This window comes from Primulina tabacum, chromosome 11 (genome assembly GCF_025594145.1).
Source record: "Primulina tabacum isolate GXHZ01 chromosome 11, ASM2559414v2, whole genome shotgun sequence".
Lineage (NCBI taxonomy): Eukaryota > Viridiplantae > Streptophyta > Magnoliopsida > Lamiales > Gesneriaceae > Primulina > Primulina tabacum.
The window spans coordinates 13,277,728-13,302,739 of NC_134560.1; the positions used below are offsets into that span (position 1 = coordinate 13,277,728).

Consider the following 25,012-nt stretch of genomic DNA (forward strand, 5'->3'; position numbering starts at 1 on the left):
GGGCACCATGACTTGATCATCATTAGGAGATCTTTCGGCGCACTTAAGATTGATGTAACTAGATCGAAGTAGGCATGAGTTGTCAGATCTAACAGTGTCAGTAAGCAGAGCATGGACAACCATCCATCATGAGTAGCAGCTGAACACTAAATACAAAGTCCTCATTGACTTTCTTCCTATAAATACTAGGTTTTCTTGATATTAATGCATTCAGATATATACACTCTTGCTGAGAACACACTTGACTGACTTGAGTATCGGAGTGACTACGTCGGAAAACCTTCTGACATCCCACTAACAATTTCTATTATTTTAAGTGTGCAGATATTTCAAAAGCTAAAGAAAATCCTTTCCTGAGAAAACACAATCCGACCCGATGAAATTACTCACTCATCTCAAGTTCAATTCACCCGGCCATCATCATGACTCCTAAAAACATAATGAAAATATTTACGGAAGACAAAAAACCATACGCAAGAAATGAATACTCCGGATACATTGATTATTAAAAATCACTTGCAACTTTTTACAGAAATAGTTTCTGTATAATCGAAAAGGAGATCATCAATTCCAAATCTTGTGGACATAATCCCCTTGATACTTAATTTGGTAGATATTTGATACATTCTCTCTTTGCCTTTATCGGCTAACACCGATATTTCATAAGATACATCTTAGCCTCCTAGTCATACACGATAACACATGCCGAGTCATAAACTTGTGAGTTGGTGATCTCCATAAGCTCAAACTTTTAGAACAAACAAGTGCTCACATTCGAGACCTCATTGTTTTGGAATGTTCTCTATGAAGCGTGAACATACCAAAGAGAGAACACATTTGCAATTTTTCGTTAAAATAACGACATGACAATAGGCCCTGGTCTTAAACCGTATCTAAAAAAGACACCGGAAACTAATAGCATCAACATTTTGTCCCCGAGTAGCTGAGAACAGACACGTTTTGGTTCAAATTCCTCGTTCAACCAGCCATTATATTTAAACATAAAGGTTAGTTTGAAAAGTCTTCAGCAATTCCTACATACTGTTTTTTGGCTTTTTATGATCTAGGAGCTTTTGTCCGAGAAACCTGTTTCAGTGGATACTTGCGGGGAAGATAATGATGGATTTGCTGGGGACTTGTCTGCATTCTTGTTTTGTGCCACTGATTCAAAACCAGGCGGAATTTCGCTTTCGAACAAGGCATCCACGGCTGAGAGATAGAAGGATGGACTCGCAGACACCTTTTCAACAGTATTGTTTTGATTAGTGGATTCAAAACCTGGGGGGATTTCACTCTCAAACATGGTGGGTTCTCCAGATGCTAATGGGCGTATGCCTCCATCTTCCTGATTGTAAGGAATTTCTGGAAAAGGTAAAGCATCATCCAGTGGTATCTCCCCTGTAAGTGTCTTATACGCAAATTCTAGGCATGGATCAGTCCAGGAGTCCCCAAATTCATAGCACGGCTGTGTATCTTGTGATGTTGCATCGTCATTTGGTTGTTTACCATTGGTCTTCGCTTCAGTTTGCTCTTTCAAATCAGCATTGTCCTCTGCAAGAGGGTTTTCAGCTTTGTTCGACAGCTCTTCATTCAAAGTGGTGTTGCCCTCTGCAAGAGGTTTTTCAACATTGTTCAACGGATCATCTCCTCGAAGAGTTTCCTCGACGGCATTTGCATGATCTGCAACTTCTTTTTTGGGATCAAAATCAGACGGCAGAGGAACACTAGTTGCAGAGAATCTCTTAGTCGTAGCCCAGCGTGTTTGTTCACTTAATTCAACATTGGAGAGCATCTCAGGTTGAGACTTCGCGAGCCTCTTTGAAGCCCGTAATGGCAAGTTCAAATCTCTTCTTTTCTTGGATTTTAGTATTTCTGACCGAGTTCCTCGAGTTCGATTTTCAATCTCACTTTCTGGAAGTTTCTCCTCAGTGAAAGCATCATTAATAGAGGAGCAAATAGCTAAAACGTCAGCCATGGCATTTTCTCCTTGTTTAGAGCAATCCTTTGTGTGTTCAGGGCCCATTTTCATGTCCGAAAGTTTATTTGAATTTTCACATGAAAACGGTCCTTTAAAACTGTCAGATCCCGCAGTTGCAATTGTCAAGGTATTGGCCTTTGATGTCGCTGGAGCTTTGGCAATGGAACCACCTCCACCTAAAAACAGACGAGTGTTTGTAATTGCTAAAGACAGCCACTGAACTAGTTTCATCCTAAAATAGGGGGAAAAAGTACCATTTCCGTTTGATTCTCCACCAACAAAAAGCTTTGCTTTGGTCCCAAGTTGCTTGGATAACTTTTTATTAATTGGAGAGGACTACAAAAAAAAGAGGTTTTCTAAGAGAACGAAATAGCTAACCGTAAATATCAAAAAAAAGTGAACAAGGGGATTGTTATTTTGCACTGGGAACAAAGATGTCCGTATAGTAGACACAAAAAAATCGCCAGCCTAAGGGTAGCCAATCCATGGTTATCGATCCAGTTAATTTCAGTTACAAACCATTTGTCAACTTATGATTAAATAATAGATTTACCAGGGCCGGACAGACCATTCGCCAGTTGAACATGTTACATGGACCAGCCAGTCTAGTCTAATTTTATAACACACACTGGAGCTATCCATATGCAAATTAGCGTATCTGTGCTTGATGATCGTCCATTTCGCTTATGCCAGGTAAATTTTGACATAGCCCTATGAAAGAAAGGCCAAGTCTTTTTAGATGTACCAGTTTAGTTATTAGTAGCCCAGGTACAATATTATGGGTGATATGCTAACTCTTGATACATTTCTGGACACAACCACTTTTGACCTGCATTAGCGTATAAATTACTCTGAGAGCGACACTTAGCTCACTTAACCCCTTTTGTTGCAAATCAAATCATAAAATGGAGAATATATATTATACAAATATTAAAAAATAGAAGGAAACAAATTATACATTAATAAGTGTGATAGACCAAGTTTTTAACTCACAGAGGTTTTCTTCTTAACCGAATTGGGACCATCTATTTCCCTCCTCTTTGGTCTAATGGCACAGCTACTGATATCATTAGTTTCCAGATACCGCAAAACATCCTTTTTAGAACGAAATATGTAGCCACTGACTGGATCCGTGTATAACTGTGGAAATTATGCATAACATCAATTATGAGCATCGATCACTAGAACCTGGTTCAAACACTACATAGCAATATCTTTAAAGTGAGTCAAAAAAATGCTGACAAGACATGACATGCGTGATTGCATACACCTCCTTTTCATAAATATTTCAGGTTCTGCTCTTAGAAAACTAAGTATAAAATCATTAATCACCGGATCCTTTCTAATTTTGTCCCCAGATTGACTTGTTTTGATTTCTTTGATCCAACCTGGAGGTAGCCCATCAGTGGATGCAATCTCTGTAGCAACCTGGATATCTTCGAAAAGTAAGAAGGAAAATTGTATACGCTGGCTCAAACATATTGCAGAGTTCATCATAGCACTAACCGCAGACGAAGGGTGCTGGCTTTTCTTTTTTATTTCAGTAATGCAAGCCGTGTCTATCATGGATTTGCATTTCATAGATGCTTCTGGCTTCAAAGCGGATTCACCAGAATTGTCAAGCTGAGAAGATAAAGTTTTACAGATTTAAAAAAAAACCGTGAGTTTGAAAGAAATTCGAAAAAACAAGGAATAAAAGCACTGCAGATCTGTAATACTTTAACTATAATAAATGATAAATACAACCACATGTTAGGTGCTTGGAGGATAACATTTTTGCGGTGAAATAGACAGTTTACTGAATTTAAAAAACCTGACCTTATTCACAGAATTTTTCATATTTATAAAGGACAATATTTTACCATGGACAAAAAAAATAAACCATGGACATTTTGACATTTCACTATTCAAGAGTTTCCACTAGAGAGTGCGCAAATTACCCAGAGAGCAACAATTTGCTTACTCACCCTTAAAATTGAGAGTAGTAATGAAATGGCGAAGTAAAGTAAAAGATTATGAAGTAACAAAAGGAAGCAATGACAAGTTTCTCAAATCTCACTCACAGGGATTTTATCCTTGGTTGATTGAAAATCATCCGTTTCCCTCCTCTTTGGTCTGATTGCACAACTACGAATATCATTTGTATCCAGAAAACGCAAAACATCTTTTTTTGAACGAAATATGTAGCCACTAACTGGATCTGTGTAATACTGTAGAAATAACATCAACTGAGAAGATGGTCTAAATACTACATTGTAAAAAATAAACAAGCAATGAATGCAGAAAACACTAGCATGATGATACATATTTGATTTCCACAAAATATTTGTGGTTTTGTCACAACAAAAGGAAAGGGAATTTTAGTCACCGGATCCTTTCTAATTTTATCCCCAGATTCACTTGTTTTGATTTCTTTTATCCACCCCGGAGGTAGATCATCATCTGTTGTGAACTCAGTGGCAGCCTGTTCATCTCTCAAATGTCAAAAGCTAAATAGTATAAGATGGTTAAAAATAAGACCCCGAGTTAGTATTAAGATTATCAAATCACAAACCGTAGTGGAAGAGTGCTGGAATTTCTTCTTTGTTTCAGTACTGCAAGAAGTGTCTATCACAGACTTGCTTAGTACAGATACGTCTGGCATAAAATGGGGTCGAGCCACATTTTTAAGCTGAAAAGTAAAATTCAACAAAGGAGAGTGGATTTATTATAGACAATTAAAAACACAAGTACAAAGTGACTGTAGATTTATGACAATTTGACTCTAATAAATGTGAGGCATTCACACCTTCACCCTTGGAGGAAAAGGTTTTTATGCTAATTAGATTTAATTAAAAGCTGTTAAAAAACTGAATTAATTTTCTGAAACATTTAGAAATTTACATGGGACACTATTTTACCATCTACATTAGACGAAATTGTGGGCCATACATACATTTGACTACGTTGTATCATTAAAATTTTATTACCCAAAGAGCAATACTTTGCTCACTCGTCCACAGCTTAATATAAAATAATAAAAATGGAAAACATATCAGAACACTATGAAGCAACAAAAGGAAACACTAGTGAGTGCAGTAGACTAAGTTTATTGCTTACGGGGTTTATATTTTTTTTCAATTTGAGGTCCTCTGTTTCCCTCTTCTTTGGTGTGATGGCACAGCTACGGATGTCGTTTGTTTTCAGAAAACGAAAAACATCTTTTTTGGAACGAAATACGTAGCCACTGGCTGGATCTGTGTAATACTGCAGAAATAAAGCACAATATCAAGGATGGGACCTCTGTCGATAGGAAAATAGTACAAAGACTATAATCATGTATAGAATGAGGGGAAACGAGTGCTGAAACCAGATGCATGGCAGCATCCACCTACTTGCCGTAAAACAGAGAGATTTTGCTCTTAACAAAGATAAGATAAGAGAATTTTAATCACCGGATCCTTTCTAATCTTATCCCCAGATTGAATAGTTTTGATCTCCTTTATCCAGCCTGAAGGTAGCCCGTCAGCTGATGCAGTCTCAGTGACAACCTAGACATTATTCAAGCGTCAGAAGATAAATGGTATATGATGGTTTGACCACATACTGAATTAGTGTCAGCTCATAACAGCACAAACCGCAGAGGAAGAGTGCAGGATTTCCTTTTTTGGTTCGGTAATGTCAGAGGCACCTATATTGGGTTTGTTCTGCACAGATACCTCTGGCTTCATTTGGGGTTCATCGGCACTGTTAAGCTGAGAAAAAATTTACAAATTCACCAAAGAAAAAACAATGAGTTTTCAAGAACTTTCAAAACATCTGCAACAAAGGGACTATGGATCTGTCATGTTTTTTAGTCAATCAATGAAGATAGAGTCATATGCAGGACGTAAAACCATTGAAAAATCTGAATTTAATGACCCAACACCTGAAATGTACACTACGTGTTATTTTACCACGATGTAAGGAGAAATGATGGAGCATGTTGCTTTTGATTATGTCGACATTTCTACTTTTTACTTCTGCAAACAAACAGAGTGAATATCTTACGGGGTAAAATATCCAGCAAAAAGAGCAGATCTCCTTAATTTATGAGCCTAGGCAAAGGCATCATGCAGCTTGCATGTACGCCCTTTACATGGTAGTACAACATCAATGTTCCACACTCTCTAAACATACCCAACTCAAAAATATTTCTCATCATTTAACGAGCCTTGGTACATGAGAACATACAATATATAAACATAACATAATATCACTCCACCCCCTCCCTACAAAAGACCGCCCTAATAATTTATGACGCTTAAGATTCCCCAGCAAAGAGTGTAAATTAAATTACTTCCAACTTTGCAAAATCAATACCCAAACTCACTCTTAGGTCATCTTCAACCCAAAATTCGTGCAAGTTCTGCACTGAGATAGTGCCTTTTTTGCACCAATAAAAATATTCATTTTCAACCCATTTTCAAATCTTACGCTAAAAAATCCTTTTTTATTTTACTTCATTATTTCTTACCATTTATTAAATATCTATTTATAAATTTAACAATATAAGTATGATTAATGTTTATATGATATAATTAATATTATATTATTATTAATAAATGTAATTACTTAAAAATATGTTAAAAGAATTAGACATCTATTTAATAAACTATTTACTAATTATTTATAATTCTAAAAAATAAATAAACATTAAAAATAAAATAAATAATTAGACATCTATTTATAAATTTAGTAATATAATTATAATTATTTTTGTGTGAGATACAGTCAAAGCGGATTTAATGAAGGTTTTTGTTGAATTCTTCGAAGGAGGCATTGTTAATGGTATCACCAATGAAACTTACATTTGTCTAAATCCAAAGAAACAATAAGCGGTCAAGGTTAAAGACTCTAGACCAATTAGCCTGATAACGAACATGAACAAGATGTTGGCTAAAGTCTTAACCAACGTATTGAAGAAAGTCCTAAACAATACAACACCGGAAAACCAGTGTGCATTTATTCAAGGGAGATGGATTCTAGATTGTTGTCTTATCACGAATGAAATAATAGAGGAATGCAGACGGAAAAAGAAGAAAGGATGGGTGCTTAAAGTTTATTTGGAAAAGGAGTATGATGTAGACCGGAGATTTCTGAACTTTTTGCTTCAAAAGAAAGAATTTGGTGTTAGATGGAGAAAGTGGATTAAAGATCGTAAATCGAATGTCTCTTTTTCGATTTTTATTAATGGAAAGCCACGGGACAAATTTAAAGAGGAGCGAGGTCTTAGGCAAGGGGACCCATTATCCGCTTTCTTTTTTAATCTAGTGATCGATGAATGGGGGCGTTTGGTAGACAGGGCTAAGGGCGCGAATGAAGTAAGAGGGCTGGAAGTAGGGCGAGATGAAATAGAGATCTCTCACATCCAATTCTCCAATTTGCGGCCGATACTTTGTTTTTTGTCCAATCTGAAAAACATCTGCTTGCTTTGGTGGAAGTACTCAATTTTTTCGGTATAAATATGGAACTGGAGGTCGAAGGTTTGGCTACAGCGATTGGGTGTGAAAAAGAGAAATTGCCAGTAAGTATCTCGGGGTACCGTTGGTTGGCAATTCTAGGAACTTTGATTTTTGGGAACCCGTGGTTTCCAAAATGTCTAAGAAACTAGCAAGCTGGAAAAAGGCGTTTCTTTCAGGGGGGTCGTCTAACATTGACAAAGTCGGTGTTAAGTGCGACGCCGACGTATTTCATGTCTCCTTTAAAGTGCCAATTCGGGTGGCAAAAAGGATGAAAAATTAATGAGAGACTTTCTGTGGGACGGAGGTGATGGGGAGGTGCATTGTCATGTAGTTGCATGGGATCAAGTTTGTAAACCCAAAAATAGGGGGGTCTGGGCTTGGGGAATATTTGTTCGAGGAATAAGGCACTTTTAAGGAAATGGTGGAGTTGTTCAATGGAAAAGGATTCCTTGTGGAAAAACGTTATCAAGAGCATTAATGATCTACAAAATAATGAGTGGGACGTGTGGTTGGCTAGGAACTCGACCTTTAGAAGCCCTTGAAAATTTTATCTCTCGCTCTTACCAGGCTTTTCATCTGCTAATTAGGGCGGTGCTCAAAGGGGGGAACCTCATTCGTTTTTGGAAAGATCATTGGGGGGCTTCGTCGTTCAAAGAGCGTTATCCATCTCTGTTTCAGATTTCCAAGACTCTTAACAAACCTGTTAGCAACTTCATCAGTGTAGCTGACTTCCAGGCTAACTCCAACTTTGACTGAGATGTGTGTTTCAGAAGAGCATCAAATGAGATCGAAATTGTTGAGATTCAGCACTCGAGTTTTAGATACAGTTAATCTAAAGTTGGGCACCAATGATTTTATGGTTTGGTTGGGGGATTCTTCAGGGTCTTTTTCTGGTAGTTCTTTCTATGACTCTTTTTTTCCGATCAGCAACTTTCTTTTTTCCCGTATTACACTAATATCTAGAAACTAGAAAGTACGTATTCCGCATAAGGTTCAAGTTTTCTTGTGGACTATGGCTTTGGGAAAATTGCCGATTGTGATTCGTTGCAAAAAAGATGGTCTATCTGTTCTTTAAGCCCGCAATGATGTAGCCTATGCCAGAACAAATAGGAGGATCAAGACCATCTATTTTTGCATTGTTCGTTCACGAGCGGAATTTGGATAAAAGTATGGCATGAATTGGTTTCGTATGGACCTTTCGCAGGGCATGTTTCTTTTGGAGCCAGGTTTACTTACCAGGAGGAGAACTAGGAGTTTTTGGTATTTGGTAGTTCATTGCCTATTTTGGTCAATTTGGTCGGAGTGAAACAAAAGAATTTTCACAGACATAGCCGAGTCTACAGATGAGGTATGGGAGAAGATTAAATTCAGAGTCGCGAGTTGGACGACAAAGTTTCCAGAGTTTAACCACCTTTTTATCTCAGATGTAGTGAGAGATTGAAAATTTCTATGCTATAGACGACAGTGTAGTAGCTTTCTTTCTTTGCGGGGTTTGTTTGCGGATTCTAATAAAATTTTCGTTTACAATCAGAAAAAAAAAAATAAAAATAACAAAAATTAAAAAAATAGAAAAAAAATGGATTCACCCTGCACCAAATTTGGCAGGGGAATTTGGTGAAGGGAAAGGAGGACACGTCCCCCATTGGAGCAAATAACCCCTTACCAAAATAGGGTTGGAGATGCTCTCAGTCTCTAAATCAACATGCACTCCAAATAATAAACTGTAACGACATTCTAAATCAAGTTCTGTTAAATGAACTCTCTCTTTTTCAGAATTTAAATTTATCATTGTGATTAATCCCCTTGCATTCCTATCTTAAATTACAACTGCACAGATAACATTTAATACTCCATACTCAAGGCCAACGAGTGCCTAAATTACCAAGACATCAACATTTTGCTCGCTCAGTAATTTCTTTTGCAAATTAAACATTGCGAACAGAGCAAGTATAAAGCAAAAAATGAAGCAATAATAGAGAAACAAAAATTATTTGCGATGAGAATGGTTAACCAAGTTGCTGACTCACGCTAATTTTATTCTCAAACAACTTCAGATCATCCAGCTCCCTCCTCTTTGGTGTGATGGCACAACTACCAATATTATTTGTTTCCAAGTATCGCATGACATCTTTTTTGGAACGAAATACATAGCCACTGACTGGATCTGTGTAATACTGCAAAATTAAGTATATCATCAAGTATGAGGCATGGCTCACCATGAAAGTAGTCAAAAAACTAAAAAAAGAGTAAAATGTTAATCGAAAGAAATAGGATATGCCGAATAGACTGCAGGAACGTGCATTTTTTATCAAAGAAAATTCGATGGTTTTCTTCTAAGGGTAAAAAGGAGTTGAAAAATAAATTACCGGATCCTTTCTAATCTTATTCCCAGATTTACTTGTCCGGATTTCTTTTATCCAACCTGGAGGTAGACCTTCCTTGGAAGAGCTCTCAGCAGCAACCTAGATATGTTTGAAAATTCAGAATTTAAAATTTTCAAGACTGCTAGCAAAGATAGAGAATTGAATATTTCACAAACCACAGCTATAGATGGCTTGTCCTTGTTTTGTTCAGAAATGCAACCGTCGTCAGTTACAGATTTGAATTGCAGAGGTGCTTGCGGTTTTGAAAAAGTTTCACCCACACTATCAACCTGAAAAGTTGAAAGTTCAAAATAAAAAAAGCACAAAAAAGAGAACATGAGTTAGACACATAAGCTTGCTATCTGAATAAACCTTCACAAATAAAGGGACTATTGATTTCTAATTCTCACGAGTACATAAAATACCAACCAATGAAGATCGAAAATTAAACAGCTAGCTTACAGGGACTCCGCTCTTAATCAACTTGAAATCATCCACTTTTCGCTTCTTTGGGGTGATGACACAGCTACCAATATCATTTGTCTCCAGATATCGCATAACATCTTTTTTAGAAAGAAATACGTAGGCATTAACCGGATCTATGTAATACTGCAAAATTGAGAATAAAATTAAGGATAAGATAAGGTACATCAGGAACTGGTCCAACAACAAATAGACCTACTTGGTAAAATATACAGAGATTGGATCCGTGCAGAAACCACACACAAAAACGTGTAAATGCCAAATAGTAGTGCAAAATCATAGTGCATACACCTACATGTCGTAAATGGTTCGAATTATTGGTCATGAGAGTGTATTAGAAAGGTAAAGGAACTAATACCGAATCCTTTCTAATCTTATTCCCGGATTTACTGGTCTTCACTTCTTTTATCCAGCCTGGAGGTAGCCCATCTGCTGATGTGCTTTCACTGCGAGCCTAGACATCCGACGTCAGAAGCTAAATCAAAAAACCAAGCTTGACACAAATATAGAATTATTATTGATCTTATCACAGTACAAACCATAGTAGAAGTGTGCTCTTTCTTCTTTTCAGAAATGCAATCTTCAACTGCCGTGAATTTGCATTGTGAAGGCGCGTCTGGCTTCAAATTGGTAAAACCAACATTATCAACCTGAAAGATAACCGATTAAAAGAGAAGAAATAAATAAATATATAGATATATAGGATATGCAACAATTTGAGAGATATTTAAATTATCATGTAACAATAAAGACACAAACTTAGAAGGTATAATTAATTCAATATTTATTCAAACTGACTCAGAATTTTATGTCAACCATTCAAATCTACACAGGTTATCAATTTACCATCAAAATAAGAAGGGAAAATTGGTCATATCAATTATTAGACTGAAACTTCGTGTGAAAAACTTTCAGACTTAATGACCATAACATTTGAAGACACCATGGCGCACCAAATGTTCAACAAAAATAGTGAGCACTCAATAGCTCCTCAGGCAAGCCCGGGGCACTTCTTTCGATCTAACTAAGGTCCAAAACGAGGGTGGTTGAGACTGTGTCGTCTGGTTGAGCATTCTGCCTCCTTCCATAGTAAGTCATGGCAAAGCTTTCAAATATGTGATATTACATGGTTGGCATTCACTTCCTACTCCTGAAACTGATCAAACAACTACTCAATTACTATAGCCCCAGCCAGCAACCACATATAGGGATGGAGGAGTCTAAAGGTAGTCCAAATCTTCCATTGAGAACATCAACTCCTACTGAATATCAGGCTTGAAGAGAAAAAGGGTTTTGCTACTGCCGTGATGATAAGTAAACGTAACACCAAGCAATTTAATCTCATCATAGCAGAGGAAGACGTTACTGCAACGGGAGAGGAAAGGGAAGAACTCGATGAAAGAGAAGTAGAGATTGAATGAGAGATATCATCGCATTCCTTGATGGGAAATAGGAGACAAACCACCATTAAGGTATGTGGTTTTGTGAAGAAAAGGGCTCTTACAGTTTTGATAGACAGTGGCAGAACCAATAGCTTCCTTGACAATAACACGGCAAGACATTTGAATTGTTCATTAATGGAGACTGAACCCTGGCTGGTTACTGTAGCAGACAGAAGCAAGACTACAAGCATGTCGAAGTGCTCATGTTTTACCTGGAAAATGAATGGTTACAAATTTGAGGATAAGCTTCGAGTAATTCCCCTAGGTGGGTGCAATGTTATTCTTGGAGTGGACGGATATGGAATTATAGCCAGGTCACATTCGGTTACAAAGAAGGAAGAGTCTTATTACACCATAACGGTAAAAAGATCATATCTTGAATTCTACTGAGTTGTTACAAATATCTCTGTCCCTGACTGCCTAAAATCTGAGTGGTCCATTCTAATTGAAGTCCGAGTCATTCATTCTATTTTATAAAAACTAATAAATTAGTTTTTTTCTAAGATTTAACTCTGTTCATAACATTGCTCCTGCCTTAGTTCAGCCTAGTCCTCAAGGATTAAAGTCAGGAAACTGTTGTGCTATGCTATCCCAATTTTCCAGATTGCTTCCTCCGGCAGCGTATTACACCAGTGACTAAGAGCTTGAGCAACAGGTCGTTCTAGTGTTTAATCAATCGACGAGCTAGAACCGCTTGGGCATACATGTGAAAGTTGCCATCAGCATCAACTGGAGGAAGAGCAATGTCTGGTTGATATTTGGGGTTGATCTTCCTCTTGAGCAATGATACATGAAAAACTGGATGCATACTTGAGCAATATGGTAATTGAAGTTTGTAAAAAACGGTCCAGTTTCCTCTAATATCATACAAGGACCGAAATACTTTGCCGAACGCTTCATTTGTTTCCTGAGGTTCTGATGTCCCTACCAAGAGCAACTTCTAAATAGTATTCGAGAATTTTTACCATTTGAAGTCTGTCAGAGAGAAGTTGTGCTGCTGAATTGGATGAACTTTGTAGATAAGGACCAAGTCAGAGTTGTTGAGGCTGGTAACCTTAAAGGGCCTCGATTGGGGTACATTTTATTGAAGAATGGAAGGTAGAATTGAACCACGACTTTGCTAGAGATAACCACTCTAACTATTTAGACAGTTTTAAATGCGACATGCCGTCAATTTATCCTTTCAGATTGCCCATCACTTTGGGGGTGATGGGATGTACTCATATGCAGTTTAGTACCCATTAACTTGAAGATTTCCTTCCAAGAAGAGCTGTGGAAAACCATGTTCCCATCGCTTACAATTGCTTCAGGAAGACCGAAAAGTTTGTAAATCTGGTCCAAGAAAATTTGAGGTAATTGTTCCGCATTGTAAGGATGACTCAAGGGATCTAAAGTGACTGTATTTGGTCGGTCGATCGACCACCACCCGTATCACATCTTTCCCACCAGGTTTCGGAAGTCCCTCGATAAGGTCCATAGAAATGTGGCCCGACGGTTTGTCAAGAATGGGCAGGGGTTGAAGAAATCCTGGGTATTTGATGTTTTCATCCTTGCATCTCAAACAAATGTCACGGTTCGGTATGAAATGTTCAAAATCCTTCTACATTCCCATCCAATAAAAATCAAGTATCAAGTATAAATCAATAACAAGTATTTATCTTGAATTCGTTAACATAGAAACGAAGCAACTAAAGGCAAGAAAAATCAAATATAGACAATGGAGTTCAACTGAACCACACACTCACGGGAATTTTCTCCTTTATCAGCATGAGATCACCCAACTCCCTCTTCTTTGGTTTGATAGCACAACTACCAATATCACTAGTTTCCAGATACCGCAAAGCATCATTTTTGGAACGAAACATGTAACCAGTGATTGGATCCGTGTAGTACTGAAGAAATTATGAATGTATAAGAAAATGGCTAAATTACAAAACTAAGTAAATATTGCCATATGAAAAAATAACATGCACCAAGTTTTGTTTTATGAATACACGAGAATGGAAAAGGATAGTTCACCGCATCCTTTCTAATCTTATTCCCAGATTTCCTTGTCATAATTTCTTTTATCCAGCCATGAGGTAACCCCTCAACTGATGTGCTCTCAGAAGCAACCTAGACATATACCAAATTTATGAAGCTAAACCATATGATATGATTTTAATAAATCTACAGTCAGCGATAAGCTCATCACAGCACAAACCAAAGCGAAAGAGTGCTTGCTGTTCCTCTTTTGAGGAATGCAATCTGTATCTGTCATGGATTTGCTTAGCAGGGATGTGTCTGGCTTCAAAAAGGGTTCACCAACATTGTCAGGCTGAAAATTTAAGCATTCAAAGAAGAGAACAATGAAAAGAAATCAGTGAGATAGAAAGAAATCTGCGACACATCTGCATAGAATCTTACATGAAAGGGAGAACTAGCTGCAATGCTTGAGTAGCGTAAATGGTGAAAGTGTCACAAACTAGAGTTAGAGTTGTTTTCTAGCATAAATTAAAGTGCATTTAGTTTACTAATAATTAAGCTAACTTTGAGTTTATAGGTTGAACCTGTCTATTTCATAATGATTCCAACAATCAAGGAGATGTACCAACATAATAAAACTGTGCCAGATAACCTAAATATTGGGGTTCAATGATTCCGACAATTGAGGGGAAATGCCAAATGAGACATTTTTTTATTTTTATGAAATGTGTCAAATGTGCAACCAAGACCATTTTGCTTCAAACATACAAAAGTTAGTGTGCTAGCAAAACGTAAATCCAACATCTTCTGCTGAAGACTTTTCCCAAATTCAAAAAGCTTTTACTCCTCAGAATCACCCAAAACAAAAAAAAAAACAAAACAAAATGAAGAAACAAAAGAAAACAAAAGTTTGGCGCAACACGAGTAAATGCAAGATTAACTTTCAAATAAAAAAAAAAGAGCACGCAGAGAACTGATATTAAAGGTTCCCATAGGAAAAATCTATCCAAAAAGTCATGTCAAATTTGCATCATCACCCTCCATCGCCTTTGGTTCTCCAATCAGTACACACTAAAATCATCAAGGCCACCAGGAAATTGATGCATAAAGATCTTCAATGGGTTTCATTCTTTCTTTACAATTAAATAAATTAATCATGGCTAATTGATGCTTCCACGTTCTACTTCACAAGTTCAGCAGATTCAATGGTGCACAAGCAATCTACCATGGCAACATTTTTAACACTGGATAATTGAACAGAAGACAAAGCAAAAGATAGCAACTAATGAATCTGGAAAAAAATGAGCACAAGGCAACAAAAAAAATCATTAAAGATAAAAGTAGCTATGCAATTTGCTCACTCACGGTGACTTCATTCTTATTCAACTTGAGATTGTCAAATTCCTTCCTCTTTGGCATGCAGGCACAACTACCAATATTGTTAGTCTCAAGATACCGCAAAGCATCTTTTTTTGAGAGAAAAGTGTAACCATTGACAGGTTCAACGTAATACTGCAGAAATTTAAAATGAAACAAATGATGATAAACATATTTCAGAAAATATATAAGACTACAAAAAACAAATTTAGATGATAATATATACACAGAGTGATAAACAAGACATAATAAACTACACATGTAAGAAAGTGCACTAAAGCACAGCCATGTCAAAATATGCAGCTTCACATAAACCATGTCAGGTGTTCCACTCAGAACATTATAGATTTAAGGTAAACAGGTAAATCACCGGATCCTTTCTAATCTTATTCCCTGATTTACTGGTCTTGATTTCTTTTACCCAGCCAGGAGGTAGCCCATCCGCTGGTGTGCTCTCAACGTTAACCTAGACATTGTTGAAAAATTAAAAGTCAGATTATGTAAGGTAGATTGACCAGATTGAGCTCATCTAGGCACAAACCACAGTGAAGGATTTCTTTCTCTTCGAATTTTTGCCAGGAGTGGAACCAACTACCGAAGGAGGTATGACATCAACTGATGTTATCTCAGTGTCAACCTAGATAAAATTCAAAAGTCAAGAGCTAAATATTACAAGATGGTTTTCACATGGATCTAGAATTTCGCTCATAGCAGCACAAACCACAGTGAATGAATCCTTCCTCTTCGAAATTTTTCCGGGAGTGGAACCAGCTACTAAAGGAGTTACCACATCAGCTGATGTGGTCTCAGAGTCAACCTAGATAAAATTCAAAAGTCAAGAGCTAAATATTACAAGATGGTTTTCACATGAATCTAGAATTTCGCTCATAGCAGCACAAACCACAGTGAATGAATCCTTCCTCTTCAAAATTTTTCCGGGAGTGGAACCAGCTATTAAAGGAGTTACCGCGTCAGCTGATGTGGTCTCAGAGTCAACCTAGATAAAATTCAAAAGTCAAGAGCTAAATATTACAAGATGGTTTGCATGGATCTAGACTAAGTCGCTCATAGCAGCACGAACCACATTGAACGATTTCTTCCTCTTCGAAATTTTTCTGGGAGTGGAACCAGCTACCAAAGGAGGTACAATAGCATCAGCTGATGTGGTCTCAGAGTTAACCTAGATAAAATTCAAAAGTTAAGAACTAAATATTACAAGATGGTTTGCATGGATCTAAAATAACTCACTCAAAGTAGCACAAACCATAGTGAAGGATGTCTTCCTCTTCGATTTTTTTCCAGGAATGCTACCTGCTTCTGATGGAGGCAGGCCATCTGCTGATGTGCTATCAGAGGCAACCTATATATTCTTGAAGTCAGAAGCTAAAATTTTGTAATATGATTTGAACAGATGTTGAAATAGTATTGAGCTAATCGCAGTACAAACCACAGTGAAGGATTTCTCCCTCTTTAAATCTTTTGCAGGTAAGCAATCTACTTCTGATGAGGATTTGCATTGTAGAGACATGTCAGGTTTTAAAGAAGGTTCACCCACATTGTCAAGCTGAGCTGATAAGAACTGCATGACATTAAATATTTGAGAGTCTTCAAAGCAAAATAGTCAGCAGATTGGTTAATTAAAACTTCATGAGCTGAACATTCATGTGGCATCTCCCTCTACCATTTAAAAATCAACAAATATACAATTATTCACAGCAATCAAAAAATATATAATTATTCAAAGCACACGGCCAAATCATGAATCCAAACATTAGGACTAATAAGACAGAAATAGGCCTACTTGTTCCGTAAGAGGTCATTTAACACGTTATTATCATAAAATTACAAAAAAGTTTTCACCAAATGCAGGGACCTATGTGAGGGGGGGGGGGGGGTAACAGAAAAGATTATGGCTAATAACGGGGGCTGTAACTGAAGAATCATGGCAAGTGGCAACTAACGGCTATTAATGGGGCTGCTATACCTCAGATTTTCACTCCTTTAAAAACCCAACAAGATGAATATTTGAGATTCACAAAAAAACACTCAAATTTCGCTCTACAAAATTTCGGCTGACACAAGACTAGTTTCTGCTAGGACATGAAAAAATTCGATTTTCGGAATACTTTTGCGTCCTAGATCTATTCCAGCGGTAAACCAATGTTCTGACCTCTCCTCCAGAAGGATTAAATCTAGCAAACCATTTAACTATGTAAAAACTAAGATTTTTCAGTGTCATATGAGTTCATTTCGTTTCAGTTTTATTCTATGAGAGTGTGGCCAAGACATATGTTTGGCTCTGTTTCTGTTATATGCTTCTGTTTATAAGAAATTATAATGTGCGTGTCTGTGGTTTATTGCTCGTTCGGCCCAAATTGTTGAGAATTTATCATGACACTAACCCTCGCCTACTCTTCTCAAATAAGAATGATAATAAAGCTAAATAAGAAGAAAAAACTCTGTTTCGTGGATGGTGAAATTTTGGTCAAGACGCTTGAGCTGCTGCAAAAGTTGTTTCTTTAAAATTTCTCGCTGCTGACTAATTTAGTTTTATACTGATTTATGTTAGTTCTGTTCCATTGTCGTTTTACTTTTTGGTTGTAAAGACAATTGATTTCCAATCATGGAATAAACTTCGAGGCTTAACCTTTTCTAAAGTTCAATTTCAAACTTTTGGGAGCATTCCAATACCATATTTCCGGTCATGGCGTGTGACAACCTACATATTAATTAACAATGTAGGAAGCACTAGAATTTTTTCTCCCAACAGTCGAACACGAGAATACACCATTTCCATAGTTCACCTCAAATAATCACCTCGTATCCACTACCCAAAAATAAGATCGGACATCATATAAAATTCCATGATGAGCATATGGTGTAGACAAGTCCACACATCTGCATTCTCAATGAAGAATGAAACACAAGTTCGTTTGAGCATGAAAATGGAATAAGGATTAAAAATTAATTTGTGCCACAAAATCATAAAAGAGCCCATGCGTACTTTGGGTTGTTCAGCTGCGGCATTGTTTTGATCGATAGTTTTGAGATATCGAGCCACCGCAAGTTTGGAATAAAATTTATACCCAGTCGACGAATCAATATAAACCTGCAAGAATGAGAAGAAGTCCTTGAGAAATCCAAATTCAATGTCATACTAATAATTTTGAAATTTTATACAACATAATAGCTTAAAGTGATGAGACAAATATAAGAGTCCCTACTCTGAACAAGAATAACAAAATACGATAGAGCAATATCTACAGATTACATAACATGGTTTTCTATGACCTGAGGACAGGGATGACAGAGAACAAAGTCAAAAAAATGGAATATACAAAATAAGAGAGCACACAATTCATGTTATAGAAGATTTCCTCACTCTTAGTCATTGACAGAGAGATTGTAGTATAATTGAACAATGCTGAACAGAAAATCAAAAAATAACACCTCAAAATTAGTAATAATCAATCAAACCATGTGACCTTACATTGAGATGTCATTTCATGCATTGAAACTGCAAAAAGAAGTCAATATGCAGCTTCCACAACTCAAGAATACTGGTTAATATTGAGGTTATTTGATAGTCTATATTTAAAATCTCTAAGCTTAAATGTAGTCGTGTAGTTGTGAGCCCCAAGTGGGCTCAACGGATAAACTTGACTCCATTAAATCTAGCAAACCACTAGTGATTCCAAAGAATTAACCAACCAATAGTCCCAAACTAATGTAGCAAGAGACCATAATTCATTTCCAAGGGATTAGAGTATCTTAATTCTTTTTTACAAAGAATGATAGTTGCACATGTTAGGCATTCACTCCAGCCTCTGGGAGTTGTCCTTTTAATTATTGCCAAAATTTGTGAAAGCGTGCTCAGTTCGTGTGATCGTAGCTTACTAATCCATAAAGCATTGACATTACTCCTTTTACACAGTTACATACCTTGTAAGTTGATCCAGCACTTGAACCATTCTTTCGTATTTTTTCCTCCGTTCTCCATCCGTCGGGTAACAATTTAGGAGACTTGTTACTTTTAACTGATATCTGTGATCAGGAGAATAAATTCATGTAAATGAGCAACGCAGACAAATATTAACATGATAAGAAGCCAGTAGACTCACAGCATCAAATTTACTGTCAGAGGATTCCCCGTTATCATCACAATTTGTCTTTAGAGGAGCATCACGGAAAAAATCTTCTGTAGCACAGTGTATGACATCCTTCTTGGAATGATACTTCACACCAGTTGTGACATTGTAGTAGTACTACATCATCAAGACACAAAAACTATGAGTTCTTGTTGGTTTGTTGATATTTTATCCTTTGTCCACCAGCAATTAAATGTGATGTGAGATAATGCACGAGCTTCGAAAAGCAATTGAGTAAGAAATGGATCCACGAAGAGTTTTCAAGAGCAATTGAAGTAAGAAATGGGCTGCACAAATTTGATGAATCGCATGGATTGAGCCAAGCTATAACATGGATTGTTAGAGAAATAAAAGTCCAAGATCAAGAGTTTTGATTCCCATTCCTAGTCTTGGGATGTTTATTTTCGCAATAAATTGTTAGTGGGTTGATTTTAGTGTGGATTACATATTAGTAGGTTTTTTCTTGGTTTATTTTTTTAATTTTCGTAACTTATTTTTGTGGGCTATTTAGAAGGTAGTTTAGAGTTTATTTTAAGCCCATTATGGGTAGGTTAGGTTTGCATTGTCATATATATACTTTGTACTTGTTATTTTATGAAAAAGGACTATTTTGATTGAAATTCGTCCTTGAATTTTAGGGCTCCAAGAGTCATATGGGATTTTCATCCCAATTTTGGTCTTTGTGACAAACATGAAAGGTAAAGCCTTGTGGCGTTCAAATCTAAATATCTTTGGCTCTTACCTCAATTATAGGCAATGGGTCAAGGTACATTTATGGATGATTTTGGTTCTTGCTCCTTGTGGCATTCGAATCTGGATACCTTTGGCTCTTACCTCGATTATAGGCAATGGGTCAAGGTATGTTTATGGATAATTTTGGTTCTTGCTTCAATGTTGTGATGGGTCGAAGTGCGATTTCATGTGCCAAAGTTCTTTTCTAAATTATAAACAATGGGTTAAGGCGAAATTATGTACCGAAGTTCTTGCTTGGATAAGCAACGGGTCGAAGTTCTTCTTACAATATCATGTTCTTGTCGTTTTTTAATTTTTGTTTCTTGTTTTAAATAAACCGTGTCTTGCTTGATTTTTAAGTCCTAGGCAAAATAAGAGTTTAAAATACTATTCTCGTGTTTCATTGTTTTGAGTTTATCAAACGATGTCGCACGAGGGTCGTATCAAAATGTTTCTGTTGACATTATACCACTTTAAAGATGGCAGGTGGGAAACAGATCAAATGAACAATATTGGCCACGGTACGAAAACCTACATCCAAATGTGAAAATGGAAGAGAAAAAACTAAAGAAGGTAAAATAGATTGAAAAACAAAACCTCTATAATGTAACAAAATCATATTTTAATTTCCCTATCTTTTACTCAATAGTTGTTAGTTGCTCTCACAATGGTCTGTTAACTCTGCTGTAAATATAAAAGACAGCATAATCTCTTGGAGATTTCTCATCCATCCACCAAAAAACCTAATTGCATGTGTTCTCTAAGTCTGCTACATGGTTTCGTCTTTTTGTTGTCAATAAATGAAAGAAGAGTTTTTCACTCAGTTCATATGAGGAAAAAATATAATCCGTTCAATTTTCCATTTTGTCAGCTATCTATACACTTACCCAGACATTGTCAGTTCTCTATACACTTACCCAGACACAAACAAGAAATGCTTAAAGTTCTGGAGATCATAAATGATTAACTAAAACAGTTCATTTATATTGTTAATATAGTAGTTTCTTATAATCACCTTCCGGAAAACAAAATATTGACTTTGATATTCAAATAGTGTATACATAGTTGACTGCAGAGTGCAGAATGACCGCCAGATACAGTTTCAAAAGCAACTTGATAAAATGTGTCCAATGTACCGATAATGTCTCAGTTGCATATTTTGGATTTTTTTTTTTTTTGTTTCAACTATTATTTTAATATTTTCCATAATTATAGCTTGTCAAACATCAATAACTGTCATATGACCCAAGTGAAGGTTAGAATAAAGTAGAAGCATCATATATCTTATTCCATCATAGATCAGTAACCAATGCACTCCACACAATGAGGACGAAAACAAATAACGATAATTTGTAGGTATGTGACATGAATATATGATGCAATCCCTTTGGGAAATAAATGGTATAACCATGATCATTGGAATTCCAAAAGTTAACTTAAAATCTTGTCTAAAAATTTCATGCCTAATTGTTTTTTAAAGCTTTTTTCGCGCTTAATGCACTCGACCTTAGGCGACTGATTTTTTTTCGCTTTCTTCACACTTCACGCTTAATCGCACTTTTTAGAACACTAGTTTTAAGTATCTAGGAACAGAGTCGTCAAAACGGGCTAGCGGGAAAGGCCGACCCACACCCCGTCATTTGGTTGGGCAGGTTGGAAAATTACCACCCCACTCTGTCTATTTGGCAGTCTAGGTGGGGTGGAGCGGCCAGAAAGCTTCAGGATGACCCAGCATGCCCAGCTCATTATGACAGCTTTATCTAACATTTTTGCGAAAAGATCAAGGTTGTAAATGGCGGGAGGCGGTGGCGGGGCAGTCGGTGACCGCCTACCGCCTCGGCCGCCTAGGCAGTTGAATTTTTTTAATTATTTTTTTGTAGATAATCGTAGATAACCATGCAATATAATCACAAATAGTCATCATTTTTATGTAAAATGTGCAATTAAATAATGTTAAACACAAAATATAATATCATCTAGATAATGTGTAATTAATAAAATGCGGCGGGCAGTAGATTGTGTGTGGTGGTTGAGACTTGAGAGTGAAAACCAAAAATAAAATAAAGAAAGTGAGGTATGTTAAGGTTTTGATATTTAAAATTAGTTAACTTTGACTAGGTTTTTAAAATTGTTAACTACAACTTAAAAATCTTGACTGACTCGCCCGCCTGCTCGCCGCCTCGCCCGCCTAGTCGCCGCCTTGCCCCGCCTCGACCCACCTGCTCGCCGCCTCAAGCCGCCTCGACCCACCTGCTCGTCGCCACAAGCCGCCTCGACCCGCCTCGACCGGTCTCGACCCGCCTCCCCAACGCTGTATAGCTTGGGCCGCCTAAAACACCGGCCTCATGCATAGGTGGTGCGGTCGAGGGCCGCCTACCGCCTAGGCCGTGCCTAGGCGGCCGCCTCGACCGCCATTTAGAACACTGAAAGATAGATCGATAAAATGTATTACATAGATACAAGCAGGATCGTTGAAATGGAGGTGTGTTAGGTGTTCTTTGTGGTTGAAGGTAGCTTTAGAGGCCCAAAAGGAAGTTTTATAAAATGACAGTCGGACCTACTATGTTATATGAAGCTAAGTATTTGGCTATGAACCGGGAAGGTTGGGAAATTACCACCCCACTCCGTCTATTTGGCAGTCTAGGTGGGGTGGAGCGGCCGGAAGGCTTTACTTATATTAGGCAGGCTGGAAAATTGACAACCAACCGGCCAACCTATTTGGCAGGTCAGGATGACCCGGCATGCCCAGCTCATTATGACACCTCTATCTAACATTTTTGCAAAAAGATAGATTGATAAAATGAATTACATAGATACAAGCAGGATCGTTTAAATGGAAGTGTGTTAGGTGTTCTTTGTGGTTGAAGGTAGCTTTAAGGGCCTAAAATAAAGTTTTATAAAATGACAGTCGGACCTACTATGTTATATGAAGCTAAGTATTGGGCTATGAACCGGGAAGGTTGGGAAATTACCACCCCACTCCGTCTATTTGGCAGGTCTGGGTAGGGTGGGCGGCCCGGAGGGCTTTAGTTATATTAGGTGGGAAAGAAAATTGACAACTCAAACCCGCCTATTTGGCAGGGCGGGATGACCCGGCATGCCCAGCTCATTATGACAGTTCTATCTAATGTTTTAAAAGGATAGAAGCGTTGATAAATTGAATTACATAGAATACAAGTAGAATAGTGGAGGTGTGTGTTAGGCGTTCTTTGTGGTTGAAGATACCTCTAAGGGCTTAAAAGGAAGTTTTATAAAATGACAGTCAGACCTGCTATGTTATATGAAGCTAAGTATTGGGCTATGAACCGAGCAAGAGATGAGAATCACCGGGATGAGGATGTTTAGGTGAATGTATGGATATACGATGATCAATAAAATAAGAAATGAGAATAGAAATTTGGATTTGCATCTATCGAAGAGAAACATAAAAAGACATGTTTGTGATGGTAAGGACATGTAATTAGACCACCAATAAATGCCCCATTTAGGCGACGTGCAACCATGACAAATACATACATTAACCAAGTAAGATGGAGACCATAGAAGACTAGGTTAGCAAAGATAAAACAAGATAAATCCATTCAATATAGATGAGGATTTAGTATGGAATAATGTGCAATGTCATAGGAGGATCCATATAGCCAGACGAGATAAAGGCTTGATTGTTGTTGTATATTAATCAATTCGTGTTAAACACGCAAAATATCATGATATTATTTTATGAAATGCTAAAATTATGGAAATTATTTTACAAATCTAACGTTCTTGTCCCAAAATTCCAAAATCATATACCTGATGCCCAACAACTAGAAAACAACATTATGCAATGTTATTTTGTATCCGGGCAACAATTAATTAAGCTCAAACAACTAACACATGTCTCCAATGTGCCCCAACATCAATTCAAAAGCAGAATAACTAGAAGTCTCAGAAAAATAAAAGATATCACAACACGTGATAGCATGCAAGCAAATTAAAAACTATTACCATCAAATACTTGCGATTCTAAACCCCACCCCTTTACTATAGCCATATGAGGCTAAAAAAACATCCTATAGCAAGATAGATATGCATAGATGATCAAAATTCAGCAAACCCGTTCTTTTATGCCAAAATGCAAACTATTAATCTAGTCATTCCACACCAGAAGACCTCCATTTTATCTTAAAAGCAAAAAAGGTGTCAATTGACCATTTTAACTTTTTTAGGTTATCTACACTGGTAATCAATAATCACCTCATGGTTCTACCAGGTTGATCTATCAAATGAATTATCATACCCATATACAAGAGGGGGGGAAAAAAGCTTACCCAGAAACAATTGATGGACTAAAAGATCAAATCATTCCATGGATCGGATTCTTCTGAGAGTTGTACAGATGGTTACCTAAACCACGTAAATGAAGTAGAAAAAGACAATTACCTTGACATTCCTCCCGTTTTTCACCTCGGTCTTCTCGGCGAAGCCTGGAGGAAGCCACTCCGAAGAATTCCCGGCATCCATTTCGCCGTAATCTCCAGATTAAACTGCTAGCACGCCAGTGTGAATAGTTTACACAGCTAGGGTAGGTCTACTGGAAATGGACAGAAGGGGCAACACGTGTTCCCATGTGTGTTCATGTAATAATGCACAGGGAATTTCAATTTTAATTAATATTTGGGCTGGGCTTGGAATTATTGTCCGATGGATCTTAATTAGGGGTGTAAACGAACCGAATATGTTCACGAACTTTTCGAGCCGATTCGAATAATATTTGATTCGAATTCGAAATTATAGAATTCGAGCCGAACTCGAACATGTTCGAATATTTTTCGAATCGAATTCGAGCTAAAATTATATTGTTCGATTGTTCGTGAACCTTAGCATTATATTTAAAAAATAAATAAAATATTATTAAGTATATATGTACTTATTATATATATATATTATATTCATGTATTGAGGTCCAACTTCCAACACTCCAAATATCCAAGTATCAACGTTTGTTCAAAAGTCAAAACCCTAACAATTTGTTTCTCTCATCTTTCTTTCACCATTTCAA

At 37.1% G+C, this 25,012-nt stretch overlaps 1 protein-coding gene across 8 annotated transcripts; it reads right to left on the bottom strand.

Moving 5' to 3' along the window:
* Window positions 1–856: 856 nt before the first annotated feature.
* Window positions 857–24,619, bottom strand: LOC142517645 (uncharacterized). 8 transcript variants are annotated; one of them, XM_075619976.1, is made up of 32 exons: window positions 24,394–24,619; window positions 19,213–19,356; window positions 19,034–19,135; window positions 18,096–18,200; window positions 16,539–16,670; window positions 16,356–16,451; window positions 16,173–16,271; window positions 15,993–16,088; window positions 15,813–15,908; window positions 15,633–15,728; window positions 15,462–15,557; window positions 15,080–15,226; window positions 13,953–14,066; window positions 13,769–13,864; window positions 13,495–13,641; window positions 10,847–10,957; window positions 10,666–10,761; window positions 10,287–10,433; window positions 10,001–10,114; window positions 9,828–9,923; window positions 9,489–9,635; window positions 5,596–5,712; window positions 5,413–5,508; window positions 5,078–5,224; window positions 4,533–4,649; window positions 4,347–4,442; window positions 4,042–4,188; window positions 3,485–3,601; window positions 3,311–3,406; window positions 2,972–3,118; window positions 2,233–2,314; window positions 857–2,154 (listed from the first exon to the last, which is right to left on the bottom strand). In XM_075619976.1, exons 1-32 carry the CDS (start codon window positions 24,472–24,474, stop codon window positions 1,064–1,066), a joined length of 4,611 nt encoding a protein of 1,536 aa, XP_075476091.1. In that variant the 5' UTR covers window positions 24,475–24,619; the 3' UTR covers window positions 857–1,063. The 8 variants fall into 8 exon arrangements, with proteins under 8 accessions (XP_075476091.1, XP_075476092.1, XP_075476093.1 ...); XM_075619977.1 differs by lacking the exon at window positions 15,993–16,088; XM_075619978.1 differs by lacking the exon at window positions 13,953–14,066.
* Between the last annotated feature and the right edge of the window lie 393 nt (window positions 24,620–25,012).

Coding starts and splice junctions, on each gene's coding strand:
- LOC142517645 (XM_075619976.1), bottom strand. CDS start 24,474: ATGGATGCCGGGAATTCTTCGGAGTGGCTTCCTCCAGGCTTCGCCGAG. Junction 15,729..15,812: donor GGAAGGATTCATTCACTGTG/GTTTGTGCTGCT, acceptor AATTTTATCTAG/GTTGACACTGAGATAACATC. Junction 10,958..13,494: donor TGATAAAGGAGAAAATTCCC/GTGAGTGTGTGG, acceptor GTTATCTTTCAG/GTTGATAATGTTGGTTTTAC.